At 41.8% G+C, this 24,456-nt stretch overlaps 1 protein-coding gene across 2 annotated transcripts in view; it reads left to right on the forward strand.

The window, feature by feature from the left end:
* xpo1a (exportin 1 (CRM1 homolog, yeast) a) overlaps window positions 1–24,456 on the forward strand; it is a 95,206-nt gene that overhangs the window by 56,006 nt on the left and 14,744 nt on the right. For both annotated transcript variants that reach the window (XM_061984356.1, XM_061984357.1), the window contains 8 exons: window positions 7,419–7,601; window positions 7,674–7,812; window positions 11,281–11,462; window positions 11,535–11,691; window positions 20,461–20,624; window positions 20,703–20,837; window positions 22,230–22,413; window positions 22,484–22,590. In XM_061984356.1, the coding sequence (XP_061840340.1) occupies window positions 7,419–7,601; window positions 7,674–7,812; window positions 11,281–11,462; window positions 11,535–11,691; window positions 20,461–20,624; window positions 20,703–20,837; window positions 22,230–22,413; window positions 22,484–22,590 (1,251 nt within the window). The remainder of the gene's footprint in view (window positions 1–7,418; window positions 7,602–7,673; window positions 7,813–11,280; window positions 11,463–11,534; window positions 11,692–20,460; window positions 20,625–20,702; window positions 20,838–22,229; window positions 22,414–22,483; window positions 22,591–24,456) is intronic.

Here is a 24,456-nt window from a genome sequence, read left to right on the forward strand (position 1 = left end):
CGCCATCCGCCCGGTATATCTAATATAGACGATGCAAGGCATTAGTGAGGCACCTGCCAACTACTCCGGTTTTCCCGTAATTCGTACGGTTTTCATCAACCTATTCCGGGTTACGGGTGCAGTGATAAAAAATACGTTTTTTCTTTAATTTAAAAAAAAAAGGGTGAAAACTACGTGAATTGCACCTTGTGCAGACAAGATTTTTCGATCGGACACGGAGGAATTAGCGATGTAAAAGACCACTTTGGGACAAAAAAACACAAGTCTAATGCCGTTGCTAGCGATACAAGTGGAAAACTTTCAACGTTTTTCGTCGCCCAAACAGATTCTTTGGATGTGATAAATGCCGAAGTTTTATTTACGGAGGCAATAATTGAGCATGGACTTCCAATCGCACTGGCTGATCACATGGGACAGTTACATGTTTGTAATGCAACCTTTAAAAATCATTACGCGGTGATCGCGGTCCCAAAAATAAACTTTTCTTGCATGATAATGTCCAGAAAAATTCGCTTTATATTACTATAGAGTCCTTTTAACGAATGAGTTTGATGGTTTATCACAAACCTTAAATGAAAGAAGTCCTTTCTTCTCCTGCACCTGCATGCACTTTGGCCTTGCTTCCTGTGTGGTGCGCAATCCTGTCGGCTGTATTTATGCTTTCAAGTCCAAGTTGAATAAATCTTGTTAAATGTTGACAGCATAACTACCAAAATACAGAAGTATGTCCTTAATATTTTTGCAGTGCTATTTCTGTTGAAAAGTTAAAATGATTACATTAGAGATGTGATGTGCCACTTTTCAAAGTGTCTGATGGCTTAAATTAATTTTCATTAATTTTTCATATTTTGAATTCTTTTGAAAGGCTTACAAAAAAAACTACATTTGAATTGTAATTCCATGCTATTGACAGGACTATTAATTTTAATGAAGTTAGCTTACCATGTTTACAGTATGATAATTGTGATAGAAATGTGAATTTCGGGGGGTGGCGGGCAGGTAAGCTGCTTACCTGCTGCGCGTGACGCCGGCCGCGGCGAAGGCGGACGAGGCGGGGTGTCGGTGCGGTGGGCGCGGTAGTGACCCTGGACATGCGTCGGGCCCTTCTCGCGGATCGCCTCAGCTACGGCTCCCGGTGAGGCCCTCTCGGGGGAAGGGGCCTCGGTCCCGGACACCGGCGAGGCGTCCCTTCTCCGCTCCGTAAAAGTGTCCATCTCTTTTCTTTTTTTTTCTTCTGTTGTGGCATATGCAGCAGGTGCCTGCTCGTTTTTCGTATGTGGGTAACAACATTTAACTATGTGTATATATTTCCGAATTGGTTTAACTGCCACCCGCAAAAAAAAAAAAAAAAAAAAATCTAATTGATCCGCCCGACCCGACCCGCACGCGGATAAAATCTTATTTTTTTAAATTTCATCCGCCCGATCCGCGGATAATCCGCGGACTCCGCGGTTGTGCCCGCAAACCGCGCATCTCTAACGTGCATACAAATCTTTCAAAGCAGCACTAAGTATCTTTTCAACCTTCATCAAATATTTCCATAACTTTTGGGATGACACATGGACTAGCTCAGGGGTCGGCAACCTTTACCAGTCAAAGAGCCATTTTGACCAGTTTCGCAAATTATAGAAAACAATGGGAGCCGCAAAATTTTTGGAAATTTTAAATGAAATAACACTGCATACAAAGTTATATTTTTGCTTTGTGCTATGTATAAACCAGGGGTTTCAGACACGCTGCCCACACCTTTTAGATGGAATTTGAAAGCTGGTGCGGCACGCGGGTTTTAAATGAATGGCGCTTGTCAGCGTCATGCGTGCCGTGGTGGTACAGCGTATAGCACCCACTACAACCAGCGTGCCTGATCAGCCACACGTTGTATGGTGTTTCCGCTTGCTCACGTAGGTGACAGCAAGGCATAGTTGGTCAACAACCACACAGGTTACACTGACGGTGGCGGTATAAAAAAAACTCTTACTAATAATGCGCCACACTGTGAACCCACACCAAACAAGAATGACAAACACATTTCGGGAGAACATCTGCACAGTAACACAACATAAACACAACAGGACAAATACCCAGAATCCCACGCAGCCCTAACTCTTCCGGGATACATTATACACCCCCGCTACCAAACCCCGCCCACCTCAACCGACGCACAGAGGGAGGGGGGAGTGGGGGTTGATGTGTGAGGGAGCAGGGTTGGGGTGGGGGCGGGGTTTGGTGGTAGCAGGGGTGTATAATGTAGCCCGGAAGAGTCAGGGCTGCATGGGATTCCGGGTGTTTATTCTGTTGTGTTTATGTTGTGTTAAGGTGCAGATGTTCTCCCGAAATGTGTTTGTCATTCTTGTTTGGTTTTGGTTCAAAGTGTGGCGCATTATTAGTAAGAGTGTTAAAGTTGTTTTATATGGCCACCGTCAGTGTAACCTGTGTGGCTGTTGACCAAGTATGCCTTGCTGTCACTTACGTGTGCAAGCAGAAGATGTATATTGTATAACAAGTGTGGGGTGGGCACGTTAATACAGATTGTAGAGAGCGCCAAATGTTGAACCATCATGGCACGCCCTTATTATAGCTGTAAGGGTGAAAATTGGTTAATGTTAATTCCGGGAGTTTTCTGCGAGAGGCACCGAAATCCGGAAGTCTCACGGGAAAATTGGGGGGTTCAGCAAGTAAGCTGCTGAGCCGCATCAGAGTGATCAAAGAGCCGCATGCGGCTCCGGAGCCGCGGGTTGCCGACCCCTGGACTAGCTGAATGACACCTCTGTCATGGCCTGTATCGCTCTCACAGGCATTTAGCGACTGCCACACAAAAAACTACAAATGTGCTAACTTGCTTTGCGGCATGCGTCACTCACCCTTTCCCCATTCACACAAAAGACGGAAGTCGGTGCAAACGCCTACGTGCCGCCAGAAAAGTAAAAGAAGAAGAAGAACTACTGCGTGTAATTACTGCTATCATGGCCGAAGCGGCAAAACAACCAAAGAAACGAAAAGTTTTGTCTGAGGAGACAAAATAAGAATAAGAACGACTCCGTGTAATTACTGCTATCATGGCCGAAGCGGCAAAACAACCAAAGAAATGAAAAGTTTTGTCTGAGGAGACAAAAGAAGAAGAAGAACGACTGCGTGTAATTACTGCTATCATGGCCGAAGCTGCAAAACAACCAAAGAAACAAAAAGTTTTGTCTGAGGAGACAAAAGAAGAAGAAGAACGACTGCGTGTAATTACTGCTATCATGGCCGAAGCTGCAAAACTACCAAAGAAACGAAAAGTTTTGTCTGAGGAGACAAAATAAGAATAAGAACGACTGCGTGTAATTACTGCTATCATGGCCGAAGCTGCAAAACAACCAAAGAAACGAAAAGTTTTGTCTGAGGAGACAAAATAAGAATAAGAACGACTGCATGTAATTACTGCTATCATGGCCGAAGCGGCAAAACAACCAAAGAAACGAAAAGTTTTGTCTGAGGAGACAAAATAAGAATAAGAACGACTGCATGTAATTACTGCTATCATGGCCGAAGCGGCAAAACAACCAAAGAAACGAAAAGTTTTGTCTGAGGAGACAAAATAAGAATAAGAACGACTGCATGTAATTACTGCTATCATGGCCGAAGCGGCAAAACAACCAAAGAAACGAAAAGTTTTGTCTGAGGAGACAAAATAAGAATAAGAACGACTGCGTGTAATTACTGCTATCATGGCCGAAGCGGCAAAACCACCAAAGAAACGAAAAGTTTTGTCTGAGGAGACAAAATAAGAATAAGAACGACTGCGTGTAATTACTGCTATCATGGCCGAAGCGGCAAAACAACCAAAGAAACGAAAAGTTTTGTCTGAGGAGACAAAAGAAGAAGAAGAACGACTGCGTGTAATTACTGCTATCATGGCCAAAGCTGCAAAACCACCAAAGAAACGAAAAGTTTTGTCTGAGGAGACAAAATAAGAATAAGAACGACTGCGTGTAATTACTGCCATCATGGCCGAAGCTGCAAAACAACCAAAGAAACGAAAAGTTTTTTCTGAGGAGACAAAATAAGAATAAGAACGACTGCGTGTAATTACTGCTATCATGGCCGAAGCTGCAAAACAACCAAAGAAACGAAAAGTTTTTTCTGAGGAGACAAAATAAGAATAAGAACGACTGCGTGTAATTACTGCTATCATGGCCGAAGCGGCAAAACAACCAAAGAAACGAAAAGTTTTGTCTGAGGAGACAAAATAAGAATAAGAACGACTGCATGTAATTACTGCTATCATGGCCGAAGCGGCAAAACAACCAAAGAAACGAAAAGTTTTGTCTGAGGAGACAAAATAAGAATAAGAACGACTGCATGTAATTACTGCTATCATGGCCGAAGCGGCAAAACAACCAAAGAAACGAAAAGTTTTGTCTGAGGAGACAAAAGAAGAAGAAGAACGACTGCGTGTAATTACTGCTATCATGGCCGAAGCTACAAAACCACCAAAGAAACGAAAAGTTTTGTCTAAGGAGACAAAATAAGAATAGGAACGACTGCATGTAATTACTGCTATCATGGCCGAAGCGGCAAAACAACCAAAGAAACGAAAAGTTTTGTCTGAGGAGACAAAAGAAGAAGAAGAACGACTGCGTGTAATTACTGCTATCATGGCCGAAGCTGCAAAACAACCAAAGAAACGAAAAGTTTTGTCTGAGGAGACAAAAGAAGAAGAAGAACGACTGCGTGTAATTACTGCTATCATGGCCGAAGCTGCAAAACAACCAAAGAAACGAAAAGTTTTGTCTGAGGAGACAAAAGAAGAAGAAGAACGACTGCGTGTAATTAGTGCTATCATGGCCGAAGCTGCAAAACCACCAAAGAAACGAAAAGTTTTGTCTGAGGAGACGAAATAAGAATAAGAACGACTGCGTGTAATTACTGCTATCATGGCCGAAGCTGCAAAACAACCAAAGAAAAGAAAAGTTTTGTCTGAGGAGACGAAATAAGAATAAGAACGACTGCGTGTAATTACTGCTATCATGGCCGAAGCTGCAAAACCACCAAAGAAACGAAAAGTTTTGTCTGAGGAGACAGAATAAAAATAAGAACGACTGCGTGTAATTACTGCTATCATGGCCGAAGCTGCAAAACCACCAAAGAAACGAAAAGTTTTGTCTAAGGAGACAAAATAAGAATAAGAACGACTGCGTGTAATCACTGCTATCATGGCCGAAGCTGCAAAACCACCAAAGAAACGAAAAGTTTTGTCTGAGGAGACAAAATAAGAATAGGAACGACTGCATGTAATTACTGCTATCATGGCCGAAGCGGCAAAACAACCAAAGAAACGAAAAGTTTTGTCTGAGGAGACAAAAGAAGAAGAAGAACGACTGCGTGTAATTACTGCTATCATGGCCGAAGCGGCAAAACAACCAAAGAAACGAAAAGTTTTGTCTGAGGAGACAAAATAAGAATAAGAACGACTGCATGTAATTACTGCTATCATGGCCGAAGCGGCAAAACAACCAAAGAAACGAAAAGTTTTGTCTGAGGAGACAAAAGAAGAAGAAGAACGACTGCGTGTAATCACTGCTATCATGGCCGAAGCTGCAAAACAACCAAAGAAACGAAAAGTTTTGTCTGAGGAGACAAAATAAGAATAAGAACGACTGCGTGTAATTACTGCTATCATGGCCGAAGCGGCAAAACAACCAAAGAAACGAAAAGTTTTGTCTGAGGAGACAAAATAAGAATAAGAACGACTGCGTGTAATTACTGCTATCATGGCCGAAGCGGCAAAACAACCAAAGAAACGAAAAGTTTTGTCTGAGGAGACAAAAGAAGAAGAACGACGGCGTGTAATTACTACTATCATGGCCGAAGCTGCAAAACCACCAAAGAAACGAAAAGTTTTGTCTGAGGAGACAAAATAAGAATAAGAACGACTGCGTGTAATTACTGCTATCATGGCCGAAGCTGCAAAACAACCAAAGAAACGAAAAGTTTTGTCTGAGGAGACAAAATAAAAATAAGAACGACTGCGTGTAATTACTGCTATCATGGCCGAAGCTACAAAACCACCAAAGAAACGAAAAGTTTTGTCTAAGGAGACAAAATAAGAATAAGAACGACTGCGTGTAATCACTGCTATCATGGCCGAAGCGGCAAAACCACCAAAGAAACGAAAAGTTTTGTCTGAGGAGACAAAATAAGAATAGGAACGACTGCGTGTAATTACTGCTATCATGGCCGAAGCGGCAAAACAACCAAAGAAACGAAAAGTTTTGTCCGAGGAGACAAAATAAGAATAAGAACGACTGCGTGTAATTACTGCTATCATGGCCGAAGCTGCAAAACAACCAAAGAAACGAAAAGTTTTGTCTGAGGAGACAAAATAAGAATAGGAACGACTGCATGTAATTACTGCTATCATGGCCAAAGCTGCAAAACCACCAAAGAAACGAAAAGTTTTGTCTGAGGAGACAAAATAAGAATAAGAACGACTGCGTGTAATTACTGCTATCATGGCCGAAGCTGCAAAACAACCAAAGAAACGAAAAGTTTTTTCTGAGGAGACAAAATAAGAATAAGAACGACTGCGTGTAATTACTGCTATCATGGCCGAAGCTGCAAAACAACCAAAGAAACGAAAAGTTTTTTCTGAGGATACAAAATAAGAATAAGAACGACTGCGTGTAATTACTGCTATCATGGCCGAAGCGGCAAAACAACCAAAGAAACGAAAAGTTTTGTCTGAGGAGACAAAATAAGAATAAGAACGACTGCATGTAATTACTGCTGTCATGGCCGAAGCGGCAAAACAACCAAAGAAACGAAAAGTTTTGTCTGAGGAGACAAAAGAAGAAGAACGACTGCGTGTAATTACTGCTATCATGGCCGAAGCGGCAAAACAACCAAAGAAACGAAAAGTTTTGTCTGAGGAGACAAAAAAAGAAAAAGGGAAGTTACCCGGACAGTCAGGGATCAACATTGTCCCGGCTTTCACTCGCTGGCGTCATCTCAAAGATGAGGAGGGATTTTCAGTCCATGCTGCCTTGGCTCTGTTCCTGCTAAACTAGGAAGTGACTTTTGATGTTAAAACAAACAAAAAAAAAAGCTTCAACCACACCTGTGAAGTGAAAACCATTTCAGGTGACTACCTCTTCAAGCTCATCAAGAGAATGCCAAGAGTGTGCAAAGCAGTAATCAGAGCAAAGGGTGGCTATTTTGAAGAAACTAGAATATGAGACATATTTTCAGATATTTCACCTTTTTTTGTTAATAAGTACATAACTCCACATGTGTTCATTCCTAGTTTTGATGTGACAATGTACAATGTAAAAAGTCATGAAAATGCATTGAATGAGGAGAAGGTGTGTTCAAACTTGTGGCCTGTACTGTATATCTCCAAAGTGATAATAGTTGCTACTTCCTTGTTGTGGTAACAGGCCCTGCATTTCATGCTGCTGGTGTCCGAAGTGGAGGAGACGGAGATCTTCAAGATCTGCCTGGAGTACTGGAACCACCTGTCGGCAGAACTTTACAGGGAGAGTCCCTTCTCCACCTCCAGCACGCCGCTGCTATCTGACGTCCCACCTCGACGACACCTCTACTTGACCGTCCTCTCCCAGGTGGGACATTTGACCTCCAGGCGCCCTCGGCGCTCCCTGGCGTCTTCTTCACTTTGTCGTCTCTCATCTCAGGTGCGTCTGCTGATGGTGAGCCGCATGGCCAAGCCCGAGGAGGTTCTGGTGGTGGAGAACGACCAGGGGGAGGTGGTCAGGGAGTTCATGAAGGACACGGACTCCATCAACCTCTACAAGAACATGAGGGAGACCCTAGGTAGGCATTGGAGACCAACCAGTTATCTAGATAGATAGTACTTTATTGATTCCTTCAGGAGAGTTCCCTCAGGAAAATTAAAATTCCAGCAGCAGTGTACAGAATTGAGATATAATTTAAAAAGTAAATAATGGGGGTATAAATGGAAACAAAATAGAAAAATATTACAATAAGAATAAAAATAAAAAGCAACAATGAGAATAAAAATATAACCGTAAAATAAGAATACAACAAGAGAAACTAGGCAGTAGTGACCATGTTATGAAAAATCTGCGCAGATATTTAGCATTTTGACCTATGTCGTTTTCTGCATTTTTGTTTTTTTTTTACCTTTTTTTTCCCCCAACTCCAACAGAACTACATCCGTAGATGCAGTATATAATACCAGTTTTTAATATTTAAAACAATCAATAATTTGTGAAGTGGATAGTAATGAGGAAAGTTCTCTGAGCCCAATTGTCAGGTTCAAACACGGATGACCTCTATTAAACAAGACAAGAAGCAAGGAATTAAACAATCAATCAATCAATGTTGATTTATATAGCACTAAATCACAAGTGTCTCAAAGGGCTGCACAAGCCACAACGACATCCTCGGTACAAAGCCCACATAAGGGCAAGGAAAAACTCACCCCAGTGGGACGTCGATGTGAATGACTATGAGAAACCTTGGAGAGGACCGCATATGTGGGTAACCCCCCCCCCCCTCTAGGGGAGACCGAAAGCAATGGATGTCGAGTGGGTCTGACATAATATTGTGAGAGTCCAGTCCATAGTGGATCCAACATAATAGTAAGAGTCCAGTCCATAGTGGATCCAACATAATAGTAAGAGTCCAGTCCATAGTGGATCCAACATAATAGTAAGAGTCCAGTCCATAGTGGATCCAACATAATAGTAAGAGTCCAGTCCATAGTGGGGCCAGCAGGACACCATCCCGAGCGGAGACGGGTCAGCAGCGCAGAGATGTTCCCAGCCGATGCACAGGTGAGCGGTCCACCCCGGGTCCCGACTCTGGACAGCCAGCACTTCATCCATGGCCACCGGACACCCCCCCCCCCCACAAGGAAGAGGGGAGCAGAGGAGAAAAGAAAAGAAACGGCAGATCAACTGGTCTAAAAGGGGGGTCTATTTAAAGGCTAGAGTATACAAATGAGTTTTAAGATGGGACTTAAATGCTTCTACTGAGGTAGCATCTCTAATTGTTACCGGGAGGGCATTCCATAGTACTGGAGCCCGAATAGAAAACGCTCTATAGCCCGCAGACTTTTTTTGGGCTCTGGGAATCACTAATAAGCCGTAGTTCTTTGAACGCAGATTTCTTGCCGGGACATATGGTACAATACAATCGACAAGATAGGACGACAGAATTTAATTTGGCTCAATGAGGAGAAACGCGTACACCTGTACCCTTGTACAGTGTCACCACGCTCTTGACGAAAGATTGTACGCCTCCTATTTTATTTGGACTTTCCCTGATTACATGGCAACAGCTGTTTCTAAGGGAGGGGGGTCGTAAACAGCCATCGCTTTTGATTAAAAACAGTTCAAAGAAAAGGTCGTAAAATAGTTAAAAGAAAAGGTCGTAAAATAGTTAAAAGAAAAGGTCGTAAAACAGTACAAAGAAGCGGTCGTAAAACAGTTCAAAGAAAAGGTCGTAAAACAGTACAAAGAAGCGGTCGTAAAACAGTTCAAAGAAAAGGTGCCTGGAGCTTGGGCAGGTCATGCTTTCTCTCCGCTTTATAGATCTCGGGTCAAGACAAAATCTTTCTGTGGATTACAATACATCAAAGAAACAGAACACCTCCATGTTGCTTCCCATCCTACACAGTGGAGTTTTACAAGCCTTCTTCTTGGTAGGATCAAAGACAGCTTTTGTCCTCTCGCAGGGCGAGCTCAACTCAATGTAACACAAAGTTTTGTGATAACTTAGATACAATTATTCTGACACCAATTTTCTATTGATTGAATTAAATTAAGAATTAAAAATACTCTCATTGTCAATCATTCTCCCCCAATATGTTTTGATATTTGAGTTATTGTGAGAATTATTCTTCGGTTTGGTCAACAGCGGCACTCAGGCGGCCACGCCCCTTTTCTCTCCTCCAGTACGTCTCCTCTGCTTACTTGTCAAAACTTCCATTTAGAAAAAAAAACGGGAAATCTAGTTTTTGTCCTTCTTTTCTGACGCCCTCCTGGTCTTGTGTAGTTTGTTTTGGCTACCGCGGCGAGGGCATCGCTCGACAAGCCTCTGTCCGCAACACTCGGAGCATGCGCTCATTAAAGGAGCGCCACGAGTTTCATGTTCCATCATTCAATCAAATAACGTGACAGAGATGGATGGACGGACATGAAGACCACAGAAAAATGCACATTTTGTGTAAATATCTTGACAAATATGAGATTATAGAAGTGAAGAAGAGCAGGCAGCAGCTCACATGTTCTCATTCTTTCTGTAACATCCAGGAAGAAATGTCAGGCGTCTTGAAAAATGTCTCAACTACGATCTACGTGAAGGAGCCCAGAATTGTTTTTATTGAAATGTTGACAATATTGCAGGAGGAAACCTTATTTTAGTCTTATAAAATGAAGGAGATGAGTTATTGTGATGTAGAGAAATGTCATATCTTAAACAATTTCCCCAGATTTTGAATTCAAATGTTGATGCTCCTCTTACACACGTAATAAAGGTGTTGGATGCTAAATAAAAGACAACATCAAACATTATGTCACTACTGCTCCCACATTTCCTAAAAATAATGTTACAACTTGTCCAGATGTTTACTGACATCTACTATTCATCTTTAAATACCTTGAATAGCCCTTCCAAATATGGCTTATCAGTAGAGATGTCCGATAATGGCTTTTTTGCCGATATTCCGATATTGTCCAACGGGTAGCGTCGCGTCCCGGAAGAGTTAGTGCTGCATGGGCTTCTGGGTATTTGTTCTGTGTCTTGTTGTGTTTATGTTGTGTTACGGTGCTGATGTTCTCCCGAAATGTGTTTGTCATTCTTGTTTGGTGTGGCACATATTTGTAACAGTGTTAAAGTTGTTTATACGGCCACCCTCAGTGTGACCTGTATGGCTGTTGACCAAGTATGCCTTGCATTCACTTGTGTGTGTGAAAAGCCGTTGATATTATGTGACTGGGCCGGCACGCAAAGGCAGTGCCTTTAACATTTATTGGCGCTCCTTACGTCCGTGTACCACTCCGTACAGCGGCGTTTTAAAAAGTCATGAATTTTACTTTTTGAAACCGATACCAATAAGTTTGAAACCGATACCGATAGTTTCTGATATTACATTTTAAAGCATTTATCGGCCGATAATATTGGCAGTCCGATATCGGATATCTCTACTTATCAGCCTCCTTGACTACTAATGATCGCTATCGGTCTTGAAAAAAAAAATGTTTTGGTGGTTTCCCCCCATGCACAACTTTGACGTGAATCTTGTGTCGCCTGCAGTGTATCTGACCCATCTGGACTACGTGGACACGGAGCGCATCATGACCGAGAAGCTCCACAACCAGGTGAACGGCACCGAGTGGTCGTGGAGGAACCTCAACATGCTCTGCTGGGCCATCGGCTCCATCAGCGGGGCCATGCATGAAGAAGACGAGAAGAGGTTTCTGGTCACCGTCATCAAGGTGGGTGGTGGTGGTGGTGGTGGTCCAGGTCCAGGTCCAGGTCCAGCATGTGACCCGGTGTGTTGTCTTCAGGACCTTCTGGGCCTGTGTGAGCAGAAAAGAGGGAAGGACAACAAGGCCATCATCGCGTCCAACATCATGTACATCGTGGGCCAGTACCCTCGGTTCCTGAGAGCGCACTGGAAGTTCCTCAAGACGGTGGTCAACAAGCTCTTTGAGTTCATGCACGGTGAGAAGAGACTACATCATTTTCAAAACCAATACAATATATACCGTATTTTCCGCACTATAAGGCGCACCGGATTATTAGCCGCACCTTCTATGAATTACATATTTCATAATTTTGTCCACCAATAAGCCGCCCCGGACTATAAGCCGCGCCTACGCTGCGCTAAAGTGAATGTCAAAAAAACGCTGCGCTAAAGTAAATGTCAAAAAAACAGTCAGATAGTTCAGTCAAACTTTAATAATATATTGAAAACCAGCGTTCTAACAACTCTGTCCCAAAATGTACGCAAATGTGCAATCACAAACATAGTAAAATTCAAAATGGTGTAGAGCAATAGTAACATAATGTTGCTCGAACGTTAATGTCACAACACACAAAATAAACATAGCGCTCACCTTCTGAAGTTATTCTTCATTCGTAAATCCTTCGAATTCTTCATCTTCGGTGTCCGAATTGAAAAGTTGCGCAAGCGTGGGATCCAAAATGGCCGGTTCCGTCTCGTAGAAGTCATCGGGAGTCAGTGTCGCTGTTGTTCTGTGAATCCTGCCTTCCGGAAAGCTCGGACCACAGTTGTGACCGAAATATCTGCCCAAGCATTTACGATCCACTGGCAAATGTTGGCGTATGTCGTCCGAGGCTGTCTGCCCGTCTTAGTGAAGGTGTGTTCGCCTTCGGAGCTGTGTGAAAAAAGCCACCCGGCCTCTTCGCGTAAACTTCCCTTAACCACTCGCTCATCTTTTCTTCATCCATCCATCCCTTCGAGTTAGCTTTTATGATGACGCCGGCTGGAAAGGTCTCTTTTGGCAAGGTCTTCCTTTTGAATATCACCATGAGTGGAAGTTAGCATGGCAAGCTAGAACCACAGTGAAGGATGACTTCTCATTCCCTGTGGAGCGAATATTCACCGTACGTGCTCCCGTTCCACAGTGCGGTTCAGTTGCTGTGAAATACGGTAGTAATCCGTGTGCGGATGGAGAGATTGCGTCTTTTTATGAACCGGATCGTTTAGTAGGAGCCATTTTGTGGTCTTTACAGATGTAAACAGGAAATGAAACGTACGGTGATATCCGCGCGTTTTTTCTTCTTCTTCCGGGGGCGGGTGAAGCGCTTCCTGTTCTATGGGGGCGGGTGAAGCGCTTCCTGTTCTATGGGGGCGGGTGCTTTCCTTGGCGGTTGCTTGCGTAGAAGAAGAAGCGCTTCCTGTTCTACCGGGAAAAAAGATGGCGGCTGTTTACCGAAGTTGCGAGACCGAAACTTTATGAAAATGAATCGTAATAAAGCGCACCGGGTTATTAGGCGCACTGTCAGCTTTTGAGAAAAATTGTGGTTTTTAGGTGCGCCTTATAGTGCGGAAAATACGGTACTTAAGGCTAATACAAAAAAGGGATTTTTAGAAATGTTGGCCAACTGAAAAGTATGAAAATGAAAAATATGAGCATGTACAATACTCAATACTTGGTTGGAGCTCCTTTTGCCTCAATTACTGCGTTAATGCGGCGTGGCATGGAGTCGATGAGTTTCTGGCACTGCTCAGGTGTTATGAGAGCCCAGGTTGCTCTGATAGTGGCCTTCAACTCTTCTGCGTTTTTGGGTCTGGCATTCTGCATCTTCCTTTTCACAATACCCCACAGATTTTCTATGGGGCTAAGGTCAGGGGAGTTGGCGGGCCAATTTAGAACAGAAATACCATGGTCCGTAAACCAGGCACGGGTAGATTTTGCGCTGTGTGCAGGCGCCAAGTCCTGTTGGAACTTGAAATCTCCATCTCCATAGAGCAGGTCAGCAGCAGGAAGCATGAAGTGCTCTAAAACTTGCTGGTAGACGGCTGCGTTGACCCTGGATCTCAGGAAACAGAGTGGACCGACACCAGCAGATGACATGGCACCCCAAACCATCACTGATGGTGGAAACTTTACACTAGACTTCAGGCAACGTGGATCCTGTGCCTCTCCTGTCTTCCTCCAGACTCTGGGACCTCGATTTCCAAAGGAAATGCAAAATTTGCATGTTTGGGTGATGGTTTGGGGTGCCATGTCATCTGCTGGTGTCGGTCCACTCTGTTTCCTGAGATCCAGGGTCAACGCATTAACGATCCAGGGTCAACGCATTAACGCCGCATTAACGCAGTAATTGAGGCAAAAGGAGCTCCAACCAAGTATTGAGTATTGTACATGCTCATATTTTTCATTTTCATACTTTTCAGTTGGCCAACATTTCTAAAAATCCCTTTTTTGTATTAGCCTTAAGTAATATTCTAATTTTGTGACACACGGAATTTTGGATTTTCATTTGTTGCCACTTCAAATCATCAAAATTAAATGAAATAAACATTTGAATGCATCAGTCTGTGTGCAATGAATAAATATAATGTACAAGTTACACCTTTTGAATGCAATTACTGAAATAAATCAAGTTTTTCTAAATATTCTAATTTACTGGCTTTTACCTGTATAGATGTTTTTTAACTTTCTGGCTCCCCTCAAGTTTGGTCCTGGGAGTCATAGAAATGTTAAATAATTCTTTTATTTTTTTCCACCGCTTAAATCTCTATTATCTCAACTTCAGATCTATCAATGTGAAACTTTTCTTTTATGTTTTATGCCCTTTTTGTCTATAATTTATGACATTGATTTTGATTCATTATCATTTTTTTGAACAAAGACATTTAAAAAATCCCACTAAAATTCTGAAGGATCCAAAAAATGTTTTTTTACTCTCAAGGTTTAAGTCTTGTTGCGTTTTGGACCAGTTGTTCCTCCCAGGGAATTCAAGTCACAATTCGCTCCCAAGCTCTTTACGACACTTAAAGCTGAGTTGAAAAACCACCAGAGACAGAATAGGTATTTTGTTGTATATTCTCAAAGCTTTGCCAATATACATTATGAGACCAGTCTAACCCTAGAACATTCTATTGCGCCTCCCAAAATGGTCTGTTTTCCCGATCCCACAACCCTCTCTCTCGTCCCATCTCTGTAGACAAAACAAATGCTAGTCAAAACACATTCCAAAGAACTCAAGGTTAACACACACAGTATACTTGCTGACAGAGCATCAAGAGAAGAAATGGAAAATAATAATAATAATAATAGCTGGGATTTATATAGCGCTTTTCTAAGTACCCAAAGTCGCTTTACATGTAGAACCCATCATTCATTCACACCTGGTGGTGGTAAGCTACTTTCATAGCCACAGCTGCCCTGGGGTAGACTGACGGAAGCGTGGCTGCAATTTGCGCCAACGGCCCCTCCGACCACCACCTATCATTCATCATTTAATTCACCGGTGTGAGTGGCACCGGGGGCAAAGGGTGACACAACGGCAGCGATTTTTGGATGGTAAGAGGCGGGGAGCGAACCTGCAACCCTCAGGTTTCTGGCACGGTTGCTCTACCCACTACGCCATGCCGTCCCACGAGCTGTTTTCAAATATGACTAAGAAATGAAAGAAGTACAACTTAAATTCGGATATATGTAAATATCTGCCTCCGACAGTCTCTAGAAGACCTTAAAATCTATCCGTCGATTATTAGTTTTTAATTTTGTTTGTTTTTATGCCCTTTTTGTCATGTAAAACAAAATATTTCAAAGTTGATACTTTTGATGTGAAGTTCAAACCCCATTTCCATATGAGTTGGGAAATTGTGTTAGATGTAAATATAAACGGAATACAATGATTTGCAAATCCTTTTCAACCCATATTCAGTTGAATGCACTACAAAGTCAAGATATTTGATGTTATTTATTTTTTTGCAAATAATAATTAACTTAGAATTTCATGGCTGCAACATGTGCCAAAGTAGTTGGGAAAAGGCATGTTCACCACTGTGTTGCATGGCCTTTTCTTTTAACAACACTCAATAAACGATTGGGAACTGAGGAAACTAATTGTTGAAGCTTTGAAAGTGGAATTCTTTCCCATTCTTGTTTTATGTAGAGCTTCAGTCGTTCAACAGTCCAGGGTCTCCGCTGTCGTATTTTACGCTTCATAATGCGCCACACATTTTCGATGGGAGACAGGTCTGGACTGCAGGCGGACCAGGAAAGTACCCGCACTCTTTTTTTACGAAGCCACGCTGTTGTAACACATGCTGAATGTGGCTTGGCATTGTCTTGCTGAAATAAGCAGGGGCGTCCATGAAAAAAAAAACGGCGCTTAGACGGCAGCATATGTTGTTCCAAAACCTGTATGTACCTTTCAGCATTAATGGTGCCTTCACAGATGTGTAAGTTACCCATGCCTTGGGCACTAATGCACCCCCATATCATCACAGATGCTGGCTTTTACACTTTGCGTCGATAACAGTCTGGATGGTTCACTTCCCCTTTGGTCCGGATGACATGATGTCGAATATTTCCAAAAACAATTTGAAATGTGGACTCGTCAGACCACAGAACACTTTTCCACTTTGCATGAGTCCATCTTAGATGATTTCGGGCCCAGAGAAGCCGGCGACGTTCCTGGGTGTTGTTGATAAATGGCTTTCGCTTTGCATAGTAGAGCTTTAACTTGCACTTACAGATGTAGCGACCTACTGTATTTAGTGACAGTGGTTTTCTGAAGTGTTCCTGAGCCCATGCGGTGATATCCTTTAGAGATTGATGTCGGTTTTTGATACAGTGCCGTCTGAGGGATCGAAGGTCAAGGTCATTCAATGTTGGTTTCAGGCCGTGCGTGTGTGTGTGTGTGTGTGTATATATATATATGTATGTATGTATATGCATATATATATGTGTGTATATATATATATGTGTATGCATGCAAAGAGGACGTATGATCAATCTATCCTAGCCCGTTAGCTGCTAGCAAAAGAGGACTAGCAGCGATCGGGCTAGGTCCTGACCATACGTCCTCTTTTCACCGGACATGTCCTCTTTTGCGGAGCTGTCGGGCGGTGTTTCTTAAATGCCTCAAATGTCCGGCATTTTGAGTTAGGGTTGCGTGTATTTTCAATGTACGTTCAGGGTTAAGAAGGCTAAAAACACAACAAATTGTGCGTGCAGCAGCATTGGTGAGGGAGGGGCAGAGACAGAGAGAGCGAGAGAGTTATGATAAACGCGCATGTGTCGCCAGGCTCTGCTTTTTATCGATACATTTATCACATTTAATTTTTTATTATCTATAGCAGTGGTGTCAAAAGTGTGCATTTTTGTAACATTTTCCTTGTTTTATTTGGCAAGTTGAAAGAACATGGCGCTAGTATGCTGTTTTTTTTCTTCAATAAAATACTGTAAAGCAGGGGTGCTCATTACGTCGATCGCGAGCTACCGGTCGATCTCGGAGGGTGTGTCAGTCGATCACCAGCCAGGCATTAAAAAAATAGTCCTAAAAATGAGTGATCATAAATCTTCACTATGACGTCACTTTCGTCACTTGATTGACATTCACGGCACCCGAGGGTCTTCTGAGATGACGCTCATTAAAATTACCGACTGGAAGGCGAGAAACACTTTATTTCAACAGACTCTGGCGCCGTACCTGTCGTCAACTCCAAAGACCGACTGCACAGTTGCACAATAAAAGCGCTACTTCCTCCTGCCTGCGCTACCAAAATAAGAGTCTCAGAAAGCTGGCGTGCACAAGCTAGCAAGCTACGGAGTTTGTCGACAATGTATTTCTTGTAAAGTGTATACAAAGGAGTACGGAAGCTGGATAAATAAAATGCCAAAAACCAACCACTTTCATGTGGTATTGGACAGAAAGGAGGACTTTTTTTCTCCTCCATTCGAAAATGCGGACCTTATTAGCACTACTGTCTGATTCCAATCAATGCAAGTCATCACAATCAGGTAATACACCAACTTATATTCTTGTCTTCATGAAAGAAAGGAATCTATATGTGTTAAACATGCTTGTATTATCTCTAAACACTTTTAACCTATTAACAATATTAACTATATGTGTTAAACATGCTTGTTTTATCTTTAAACACCTTTAACTTATTACCAATATTAACTATAAGTGTTAAACATGTTTGTATTATCTTTAAACACCTTTAACTTGTTAACAATATTAACTATATGTATTAAACATGCTTGTATTATCATTAAACACCTTTAATTTATTAAAAATATTAACTATATGTGTTAAGCATGTTTGCATTATCTTTAAACACCTTTAACTTAACAATATTAACTATATGTGTTAAACATGCTTGTATTATCATTAATCACCTTTAACTTGTTAACAATATTAACTATATGTATTAAACAAACTTGTATTTTCATTAAACACCTTTAATTTATTAACAATATTAAATATATGTGTTAAACATACTTGTATTATCATTAAACATCTTTAACTTGTTAACAAAAACATATGTTTCATAAATAAGTAAATATAAATTATATATATGAATGAGGTAGATCACCACGACTTGATCAATTGAAAAGTAGATCGCCTGCAGAAAAAGTGTGAGCACCCCTGCTGTAAAGGATAGAAATGTAGTTTGTCTCTTTTATCCGATTATTAATCGAAGTAATAATCGACAGATTAATCGATTATCAAATTAATCGTTAATTGCAGCCCTAATATATATATATATATGTGTATGTATATATGTATGTGTATGCGTGTTAGAGATGCGCGGATAGGCAATTATTTCATCCGCAACCGCATCAGAAAGTCGTCAACCATCCGCAATCCACCCGATCTAACATTTGATCAGAACCGCATCCGCCCGCACCCGCCCGTTGTTATATATCTAATATAGACGATGCAAGGCATTAGTGAGGTTATAAAGCTTTTGCCTGTTAAAGAAAGGAGACTGATCCAATGCAGCACAGACATTCGCGTGCCACGCTGTCACGACCCAGACGCACACCAGTGCACAATCATATGGAAGCTGCGCTGAGCGCACCTCCAAGCGCATCTCGCTGCCGGCGACGGCCGGGTATGGGCCCGACGCTCCAGCGCCATCCATTTTCAGGGCTAGTTGATTCGGCAGGTGGGTTGTTAGACACTCCTTAGCGGGTTCCAACTTCCATGGCCACCGTCCTGCTGTCTATATCAACCAGGGTGAGCCCCACCCCTTTCGTGAGCGCACTGCGCGCGGAGTGACCCCTGTTACGCGCCCCCAGCAACAGGGGTGGCGGGCAGGTAAGCTGCGCGGGCGGAGCGCGTGGAGTGACCCCTGTTACGAGCCCCCGGCCACGGGGGTGGCGGGCAGGTAAGCTGCTTACCTGCTGCGCGTGACGCCAGCCGCGGCGAAGGCGGACGAGGCGGGGTGTCGGTGCGGTGGGCGCGGTGGTGACTCTGGACGTGCGTCGGGCCCTTCTCGCGGATCGCCTCAGCTACGGCTCCCGGTGGGGCCCTCTCGGGGGAAGGGGCCTCGGTCCCGGACCCCGGCGAGGCGTCCCTTCTCCGCTCCGTAAAAGTGTCCATCTCTTTTTCTTTTTTTTCTTCTGTTGTGGCATATGCAGCAGGTGCCTGCTCGTTTTTCGTATGTGGGTAACAACATTTAACTATGTATATATATTTCCCAATTGGTTTAACTGCCACCCGCCTGAATCTATTTAAAATCAAAATTTTTTTTATTTCAACTGCCCGACCCAACCCGACCCGCGGATAAAATCTAATTTTTTTTTTATTTCATCCTGACAACTGCCACCCGCAAAAAAAAAAAAAATCTAATTGATCCGCCCGACCCGACCCGCACGCGGATAAAATCTTATTTTTTTAAATTTCATCCGCCCGATCCGCGGATAATCCGCGGACTCCGCGGTTGTGCCCGCAAACCGCGCATCTCTAGTATGTATATATGTATGTGTATGTGTATGCGTGTATGTATATATATATATATATATATATATATATATATGTATGTATGTATGTGTGGGGGAAAAAAATCACAAGACTACTTCATCTCTACAGGCCTGTTTCATGAGGGGTTCCCTCAATCATCAGGAGATTTCCTGATGATTGAGGGAACCCCTCATGAAACAGGCCTGTAGAGATGAAGTAGTCTTGTGATTTTTTTCCCCCACACATACATATATTGCGCTCTACTACGGTATCGAGCACTATTTTTTGGATAACCTTATTAAGACATATATATATGTGTGTGTGTGTGTGTGTGTGTGTGTGTGTGTGTGTGTGTGTGTGTGTGTGTGTGTGTGTGTATATAATTTTTACCTTCGACGCTTAAACCTTTAGATCAACTTTAGATTTATCTGACAATTATACGTTTTTGTTTTTGCGACATTTCCCTCCAAAAATATTTCAAAGTGGATTATTTGATGTGAAGTAATTGGAGCCTTGAATAGGTCAATAATTCATAACATTGATTTTGATTCGTTATTATTTTTGAGCAATTACAGTTTGAAAGTAATCAATCAAATCAAATCAAATCAACTTTATTTATAAAGCACATTTAAAATGTACCACAGGGGTAGCCAAAGTGCTGTACAATGGACAGGTTAAAAGATAAAACGAGTACCGAGCAAACACAACACAACACAAACAGAACACGATCAAAAATAAATAAATAAAAACATAAAAACAGGTTCACAGCAGGTGTATTATGGGGCGCCATTGCAGGATGGATATCACTCAGTGATGATAATGATCAGTCTGATGGCATCTTTTATGTTATAAGAGTCAACACTACAACCTTTTCTCCTTACATTTCACCTGTTTGCTCTTTTATGTTTTTTATTTTATTTTGTAGTAATATTTTTAGAATGGGCTCTTAGAGAATTAGCGGCGGGCGGCAAATGTCCCCGGGCAGCACTTTGGAATAGATGCTTCAGTCTCAAACTTGTGGTGTTGCAGAGACGCACGATGGCGTTCAGGACATGGCCTGTGACACCTTCATCAAGATCGCACAGAAGTGCCGCCGCCATTTTGTCCAGGTCCAGGTGGGCGAGGTGATGCCCTTCATCGACGAGATCCTCAACAACATCAACACCATCATCTGCGACCTGCAGCCTCAGCAGGTCAGGGCCGGCTTCCCTCTCACGCCCCCCGCGCTCTGGATGCACCCGTGTAAGCCCCGCCCCCTCTTCTCTCTGCAGGTGCACACCTTCTATGAGGCCGTGGGCTACATGATCGGCGCCCAGACGGACCAGGCGGTCCAGGAGCTTCTCATAGAGAAGTACATGATGCTGCCCAATCAAGTGTGGGACAGCATCATCCAGCAAGCCACAAAGGTGAGGGCAGCAGGAATGTGGAGGAACACACTGGTGATGGATGCCCTCTAGAGATGCGCGGTTTGCGGACACAACCGCGGAGTCCGCGGGTCGGAAATATATATACATAGTTAAATGTTGTTACCCACATACGAAAAACGAGCAGCACTCTTTGAAACAGTCAATTATTCATCAGGCACCGCGTCCCAGCAACAAGTGGCGCAAGATGCCCTCTAGAGATGCGCGGTTTGCGGACACAACCGCGGAGTCCGCGGGTCGGAAATATATATACATAGTTAAATGTTGTTACCCACATACGAAAAACGAGCAGCACTCTTTGAAACAGTCAATTATTCATCAGGCACCGCGTCCCAGCAACAAGTGGCGCAAGTGAGCGCTCCTTCAGCGCAGCAGGGCGCATTTTAGAGGCCAGGCGCTCTCGCATGAATCCTGGCACTGTAGATGCCATTTTATTCCTGCATAGTGCTAACAAAAAAAAAGTAAGTAGACATACGGTTGGATATGTTAAACGAATTAGTCTATGTTACCTATAGGCTATACCAAATAATCCCATGTCTAACCTATATTGGGTTCGGTCAGCTAAATCATTTTGATGGTTACGTGTTGTTTGGGCGCACTACAATGCAAAGGAATTAAGGCAATTGCGTTGTTTATTGTGGTTTTTTCTATTCGAGATATACTACTATGTGTGAATAATTATTTGGCCTCGCTTTCAAGTGAAGCGCATCTCCGATTGGCGACAATGTAAGGCTATTTAGCCTGCTTTGTTTGTTGCGATCGTCTATTTTCATTATAATTCAAGTTTGATGATAAAGTGATATTTTGTCATGGCTGCAGATCAATCAATAAAGGTTCATCTTTGTCGCGAAATTGTTCACTGCTTCACTGTGCACCCCGCCCTCGTCCCTATTTGAGCATTATAACGTTAACAAGTTAATATTTCTTGAAATAAATTCAGAACATTTTTTTTACTTAACGAAAATATAGGCCTAGTCTTTCTAAAACATTGTTTTAACTTCTTAAAAGCCTCGTTCTGCTTGCTGCAACTGCGCACACAAAGTGTGATCTGAGGGCATTGGCAACAATAGTCAACACTTTCTTAATGGAAATGACAATAATATTATAATAATGATAAATAATATTATCACGCATTGAATGTCTCTGCTGCATTGGATCAGTCTCCTTTCTTTAACAGGCAAAAGCTTTATAACCTCACTAATGCCTTGCATCGTCTATATTAGATATATAACAACGGGCGGGCGGGTGTGGTTTTGATAAAATGTTAGTTCGGGTGGATGGCGGATGGTTGACGACTTTTGTGATGCGGTTGCGGATGAAATAATTGCCTATCAGCGCATCTCTAATGCCCTCACACCTTCTCACACTTTGCAGAACGTGGACATCCTGAAGGACGCCGAGACGGTCCGTCAGCTGGGGAGCATCCTCAAAACAAACGTCCGAGCCTGTAAAGCTGTCGGACATCCCTTTGTGGTGCAGCTCGGTCGCATCTACCTGGACATGCTCAACGTCTACAAATGTCTGAGTGAGAACATCTCCTCGGCCGTCCAGACCAACGGTCAGCCTCGCCCTCGCTCTCTGGACGCTGGTGTCGCTCTGCTGGTCCTAACCATGTCCTTGTTAAACAGGCGAGATGGTCACCAAGCAGCCACTCATCAGGAGCATGAGGACGGTGAAGAGAGAGACCCTCAAGCTCATCTCAGGGTGGGTCAGTCGCTCCAACGACCCTCAGATGGTGAGGACCTGACACAGTCAAGAACCTGAACTAGCTCGCCATTCATTCCACTAGAAGAACGCTAGCGTTCATATTCAAATCCAGACAGCATAAAAGATGTTTAAACAAATGAAATATGAGGCAGAAGTATGTCAAATAAGGTCAATAAAAGGTAAAACAAGTTCCACAGAAGTTAAAATATAGTGAAAGGTAAATAAAAGGTAGAAACTGTGAATCGAAGGTGAATATGTAGATGGTTAAAAGGGAAAATAAGTCTGATAGCAAAAAAGATTATCAATAAAAGGTCAATTGAATGTAAAACATGTTAAATAGAATGTAAATACAAGTGAAGTGGAAGGTCAAAGGTATAAGAAGGTAAAACATCTAAACAGAAAATAAAGGAAGATAAATAAAAGGTGAATTGAAGGACAATGAAAGGTACAAGTTAAGTAGAAGGTAAAATAAATAATTAAGGGGCAAAAGAAGGTAAATAAAGGGTAAATAATTCAAATAGAAGGTAAAACAAGCTAGAAGGAAGGTGAAGTAAATTAGAGGGAAAGAAATAGTTTACAAGAAGGTAGAATTAAAGAAAGCAAATACAACGTAAAATAAGGTTTAAGGTTAAAATGGGTAAAACAACTTAAATTGAAGCCAAACAGAAGGTAACGAAAAGGTAAAACAAGTTAAATGGAAGATAAAAAAGGTTGAAGTTAAATAGGAGCTAAAATAAGGTAAATAAAAGGTAAAACAAGTTTCACAGAAGTTAAAATATAGTGGAAGGTAAATAAAAGGTAGAAACTGTGAATTGAAGGTAAATATGTAGATGGTTAAAAGGGAAAATAAGTCTGATGGCAAAAAAGAGGGTCAATAAAAGGTCAATTGAATGTAAAACATGTTAAATAGAATGTAAATACAAGTGAAGTGGAAGGTCAAAGGTATAAGAAGGTAAAACATCTAAACAGAAAATAAAGGAAGATAAATAAAAGGTGAATTGAAGGACAATGAAAGGTACAAGTTAAGTAGAAGGTAAAATAAATAATTAAGGGGCAAAATAAGGTAAATAAAGGGTAAATAATTCAAATAGAAGGTAAAACAAGCTAGAAGGAAGGTGAAGTAAATTAGAGGGAAAAAAATAGTTTACAAGAAGGTAGAATTAAAGAAGGCAAATACAACGTAAAATAAGGTTTAAGGTTAAAATGGGTAAAACAACTTAAATTGAAGCTAAACAGAAGGTAACTAAAAGGTAAAACAAGTTAAATGGAAGATAAAAAAGGTTGAAGTTAAATAGGAGCTAAAATAAAAGGTAAAAGAAAGTAAAACAAGTTCCACAGAAGTTAAAATATAGTGGAAGGTAAATAAAAGGTAGAAACTGAATTGAAGGTAAATATGTAGATGGTTAAAAGGGAAAATAAGTCTGATGGCAAAAAAGAGGGTCAATAAAAGGTAAATTGAATGTAAAACATTTTAAATAGAATGTAAATACAAGTGAAGTGGAAGGTCAAAGAAGGTAAAACATCTAAACAGAAAATAAAGGAAGATAAATAAAAGGTGAATTGAAGGACAATGAAAGGTACAAGTTAAGTAGAAGGTAAAATAAATAATTAAGGGGCAAAATAAGGTAAATAAAGGGTAAATAATTCAAATAGACGGTAAAACAAGCTAAAAGGAAGGTGAAGTAAATTAGAGGAAAAAAATAGCTTCAAAGAAGGTAGAATTAAAGAAGGCAAATACAACGTAAAATAAGGTTTAAGGTTAAAATGGGTAAAACAACTTAAATTGAAGCTAAACAGAAGGTAACTAAAAGGTAAAACAAGCTAAAAGGAAGGTGAAGTAAATTAGAGGAAAAAAAATAGCTTAAAAGAAGGTAGAATTAAAGAAGGCAAATAC

Source organism: Nerophis lumbriciformis, linkage group LG25 (genome assembly GCF_033978685.3).
Source record: "Nerophis lumbriciformis linkage group LG25, RoL_Nlum_v2.1, whole genome shotgun sequence".
NCBI classification, from domain to species: Eukaryota; Metazoa; Chordata; class Actinopteri; order Syngnathiformes; family Syngnathidae; genus Nerophis; species Nerophis lumbriciformis.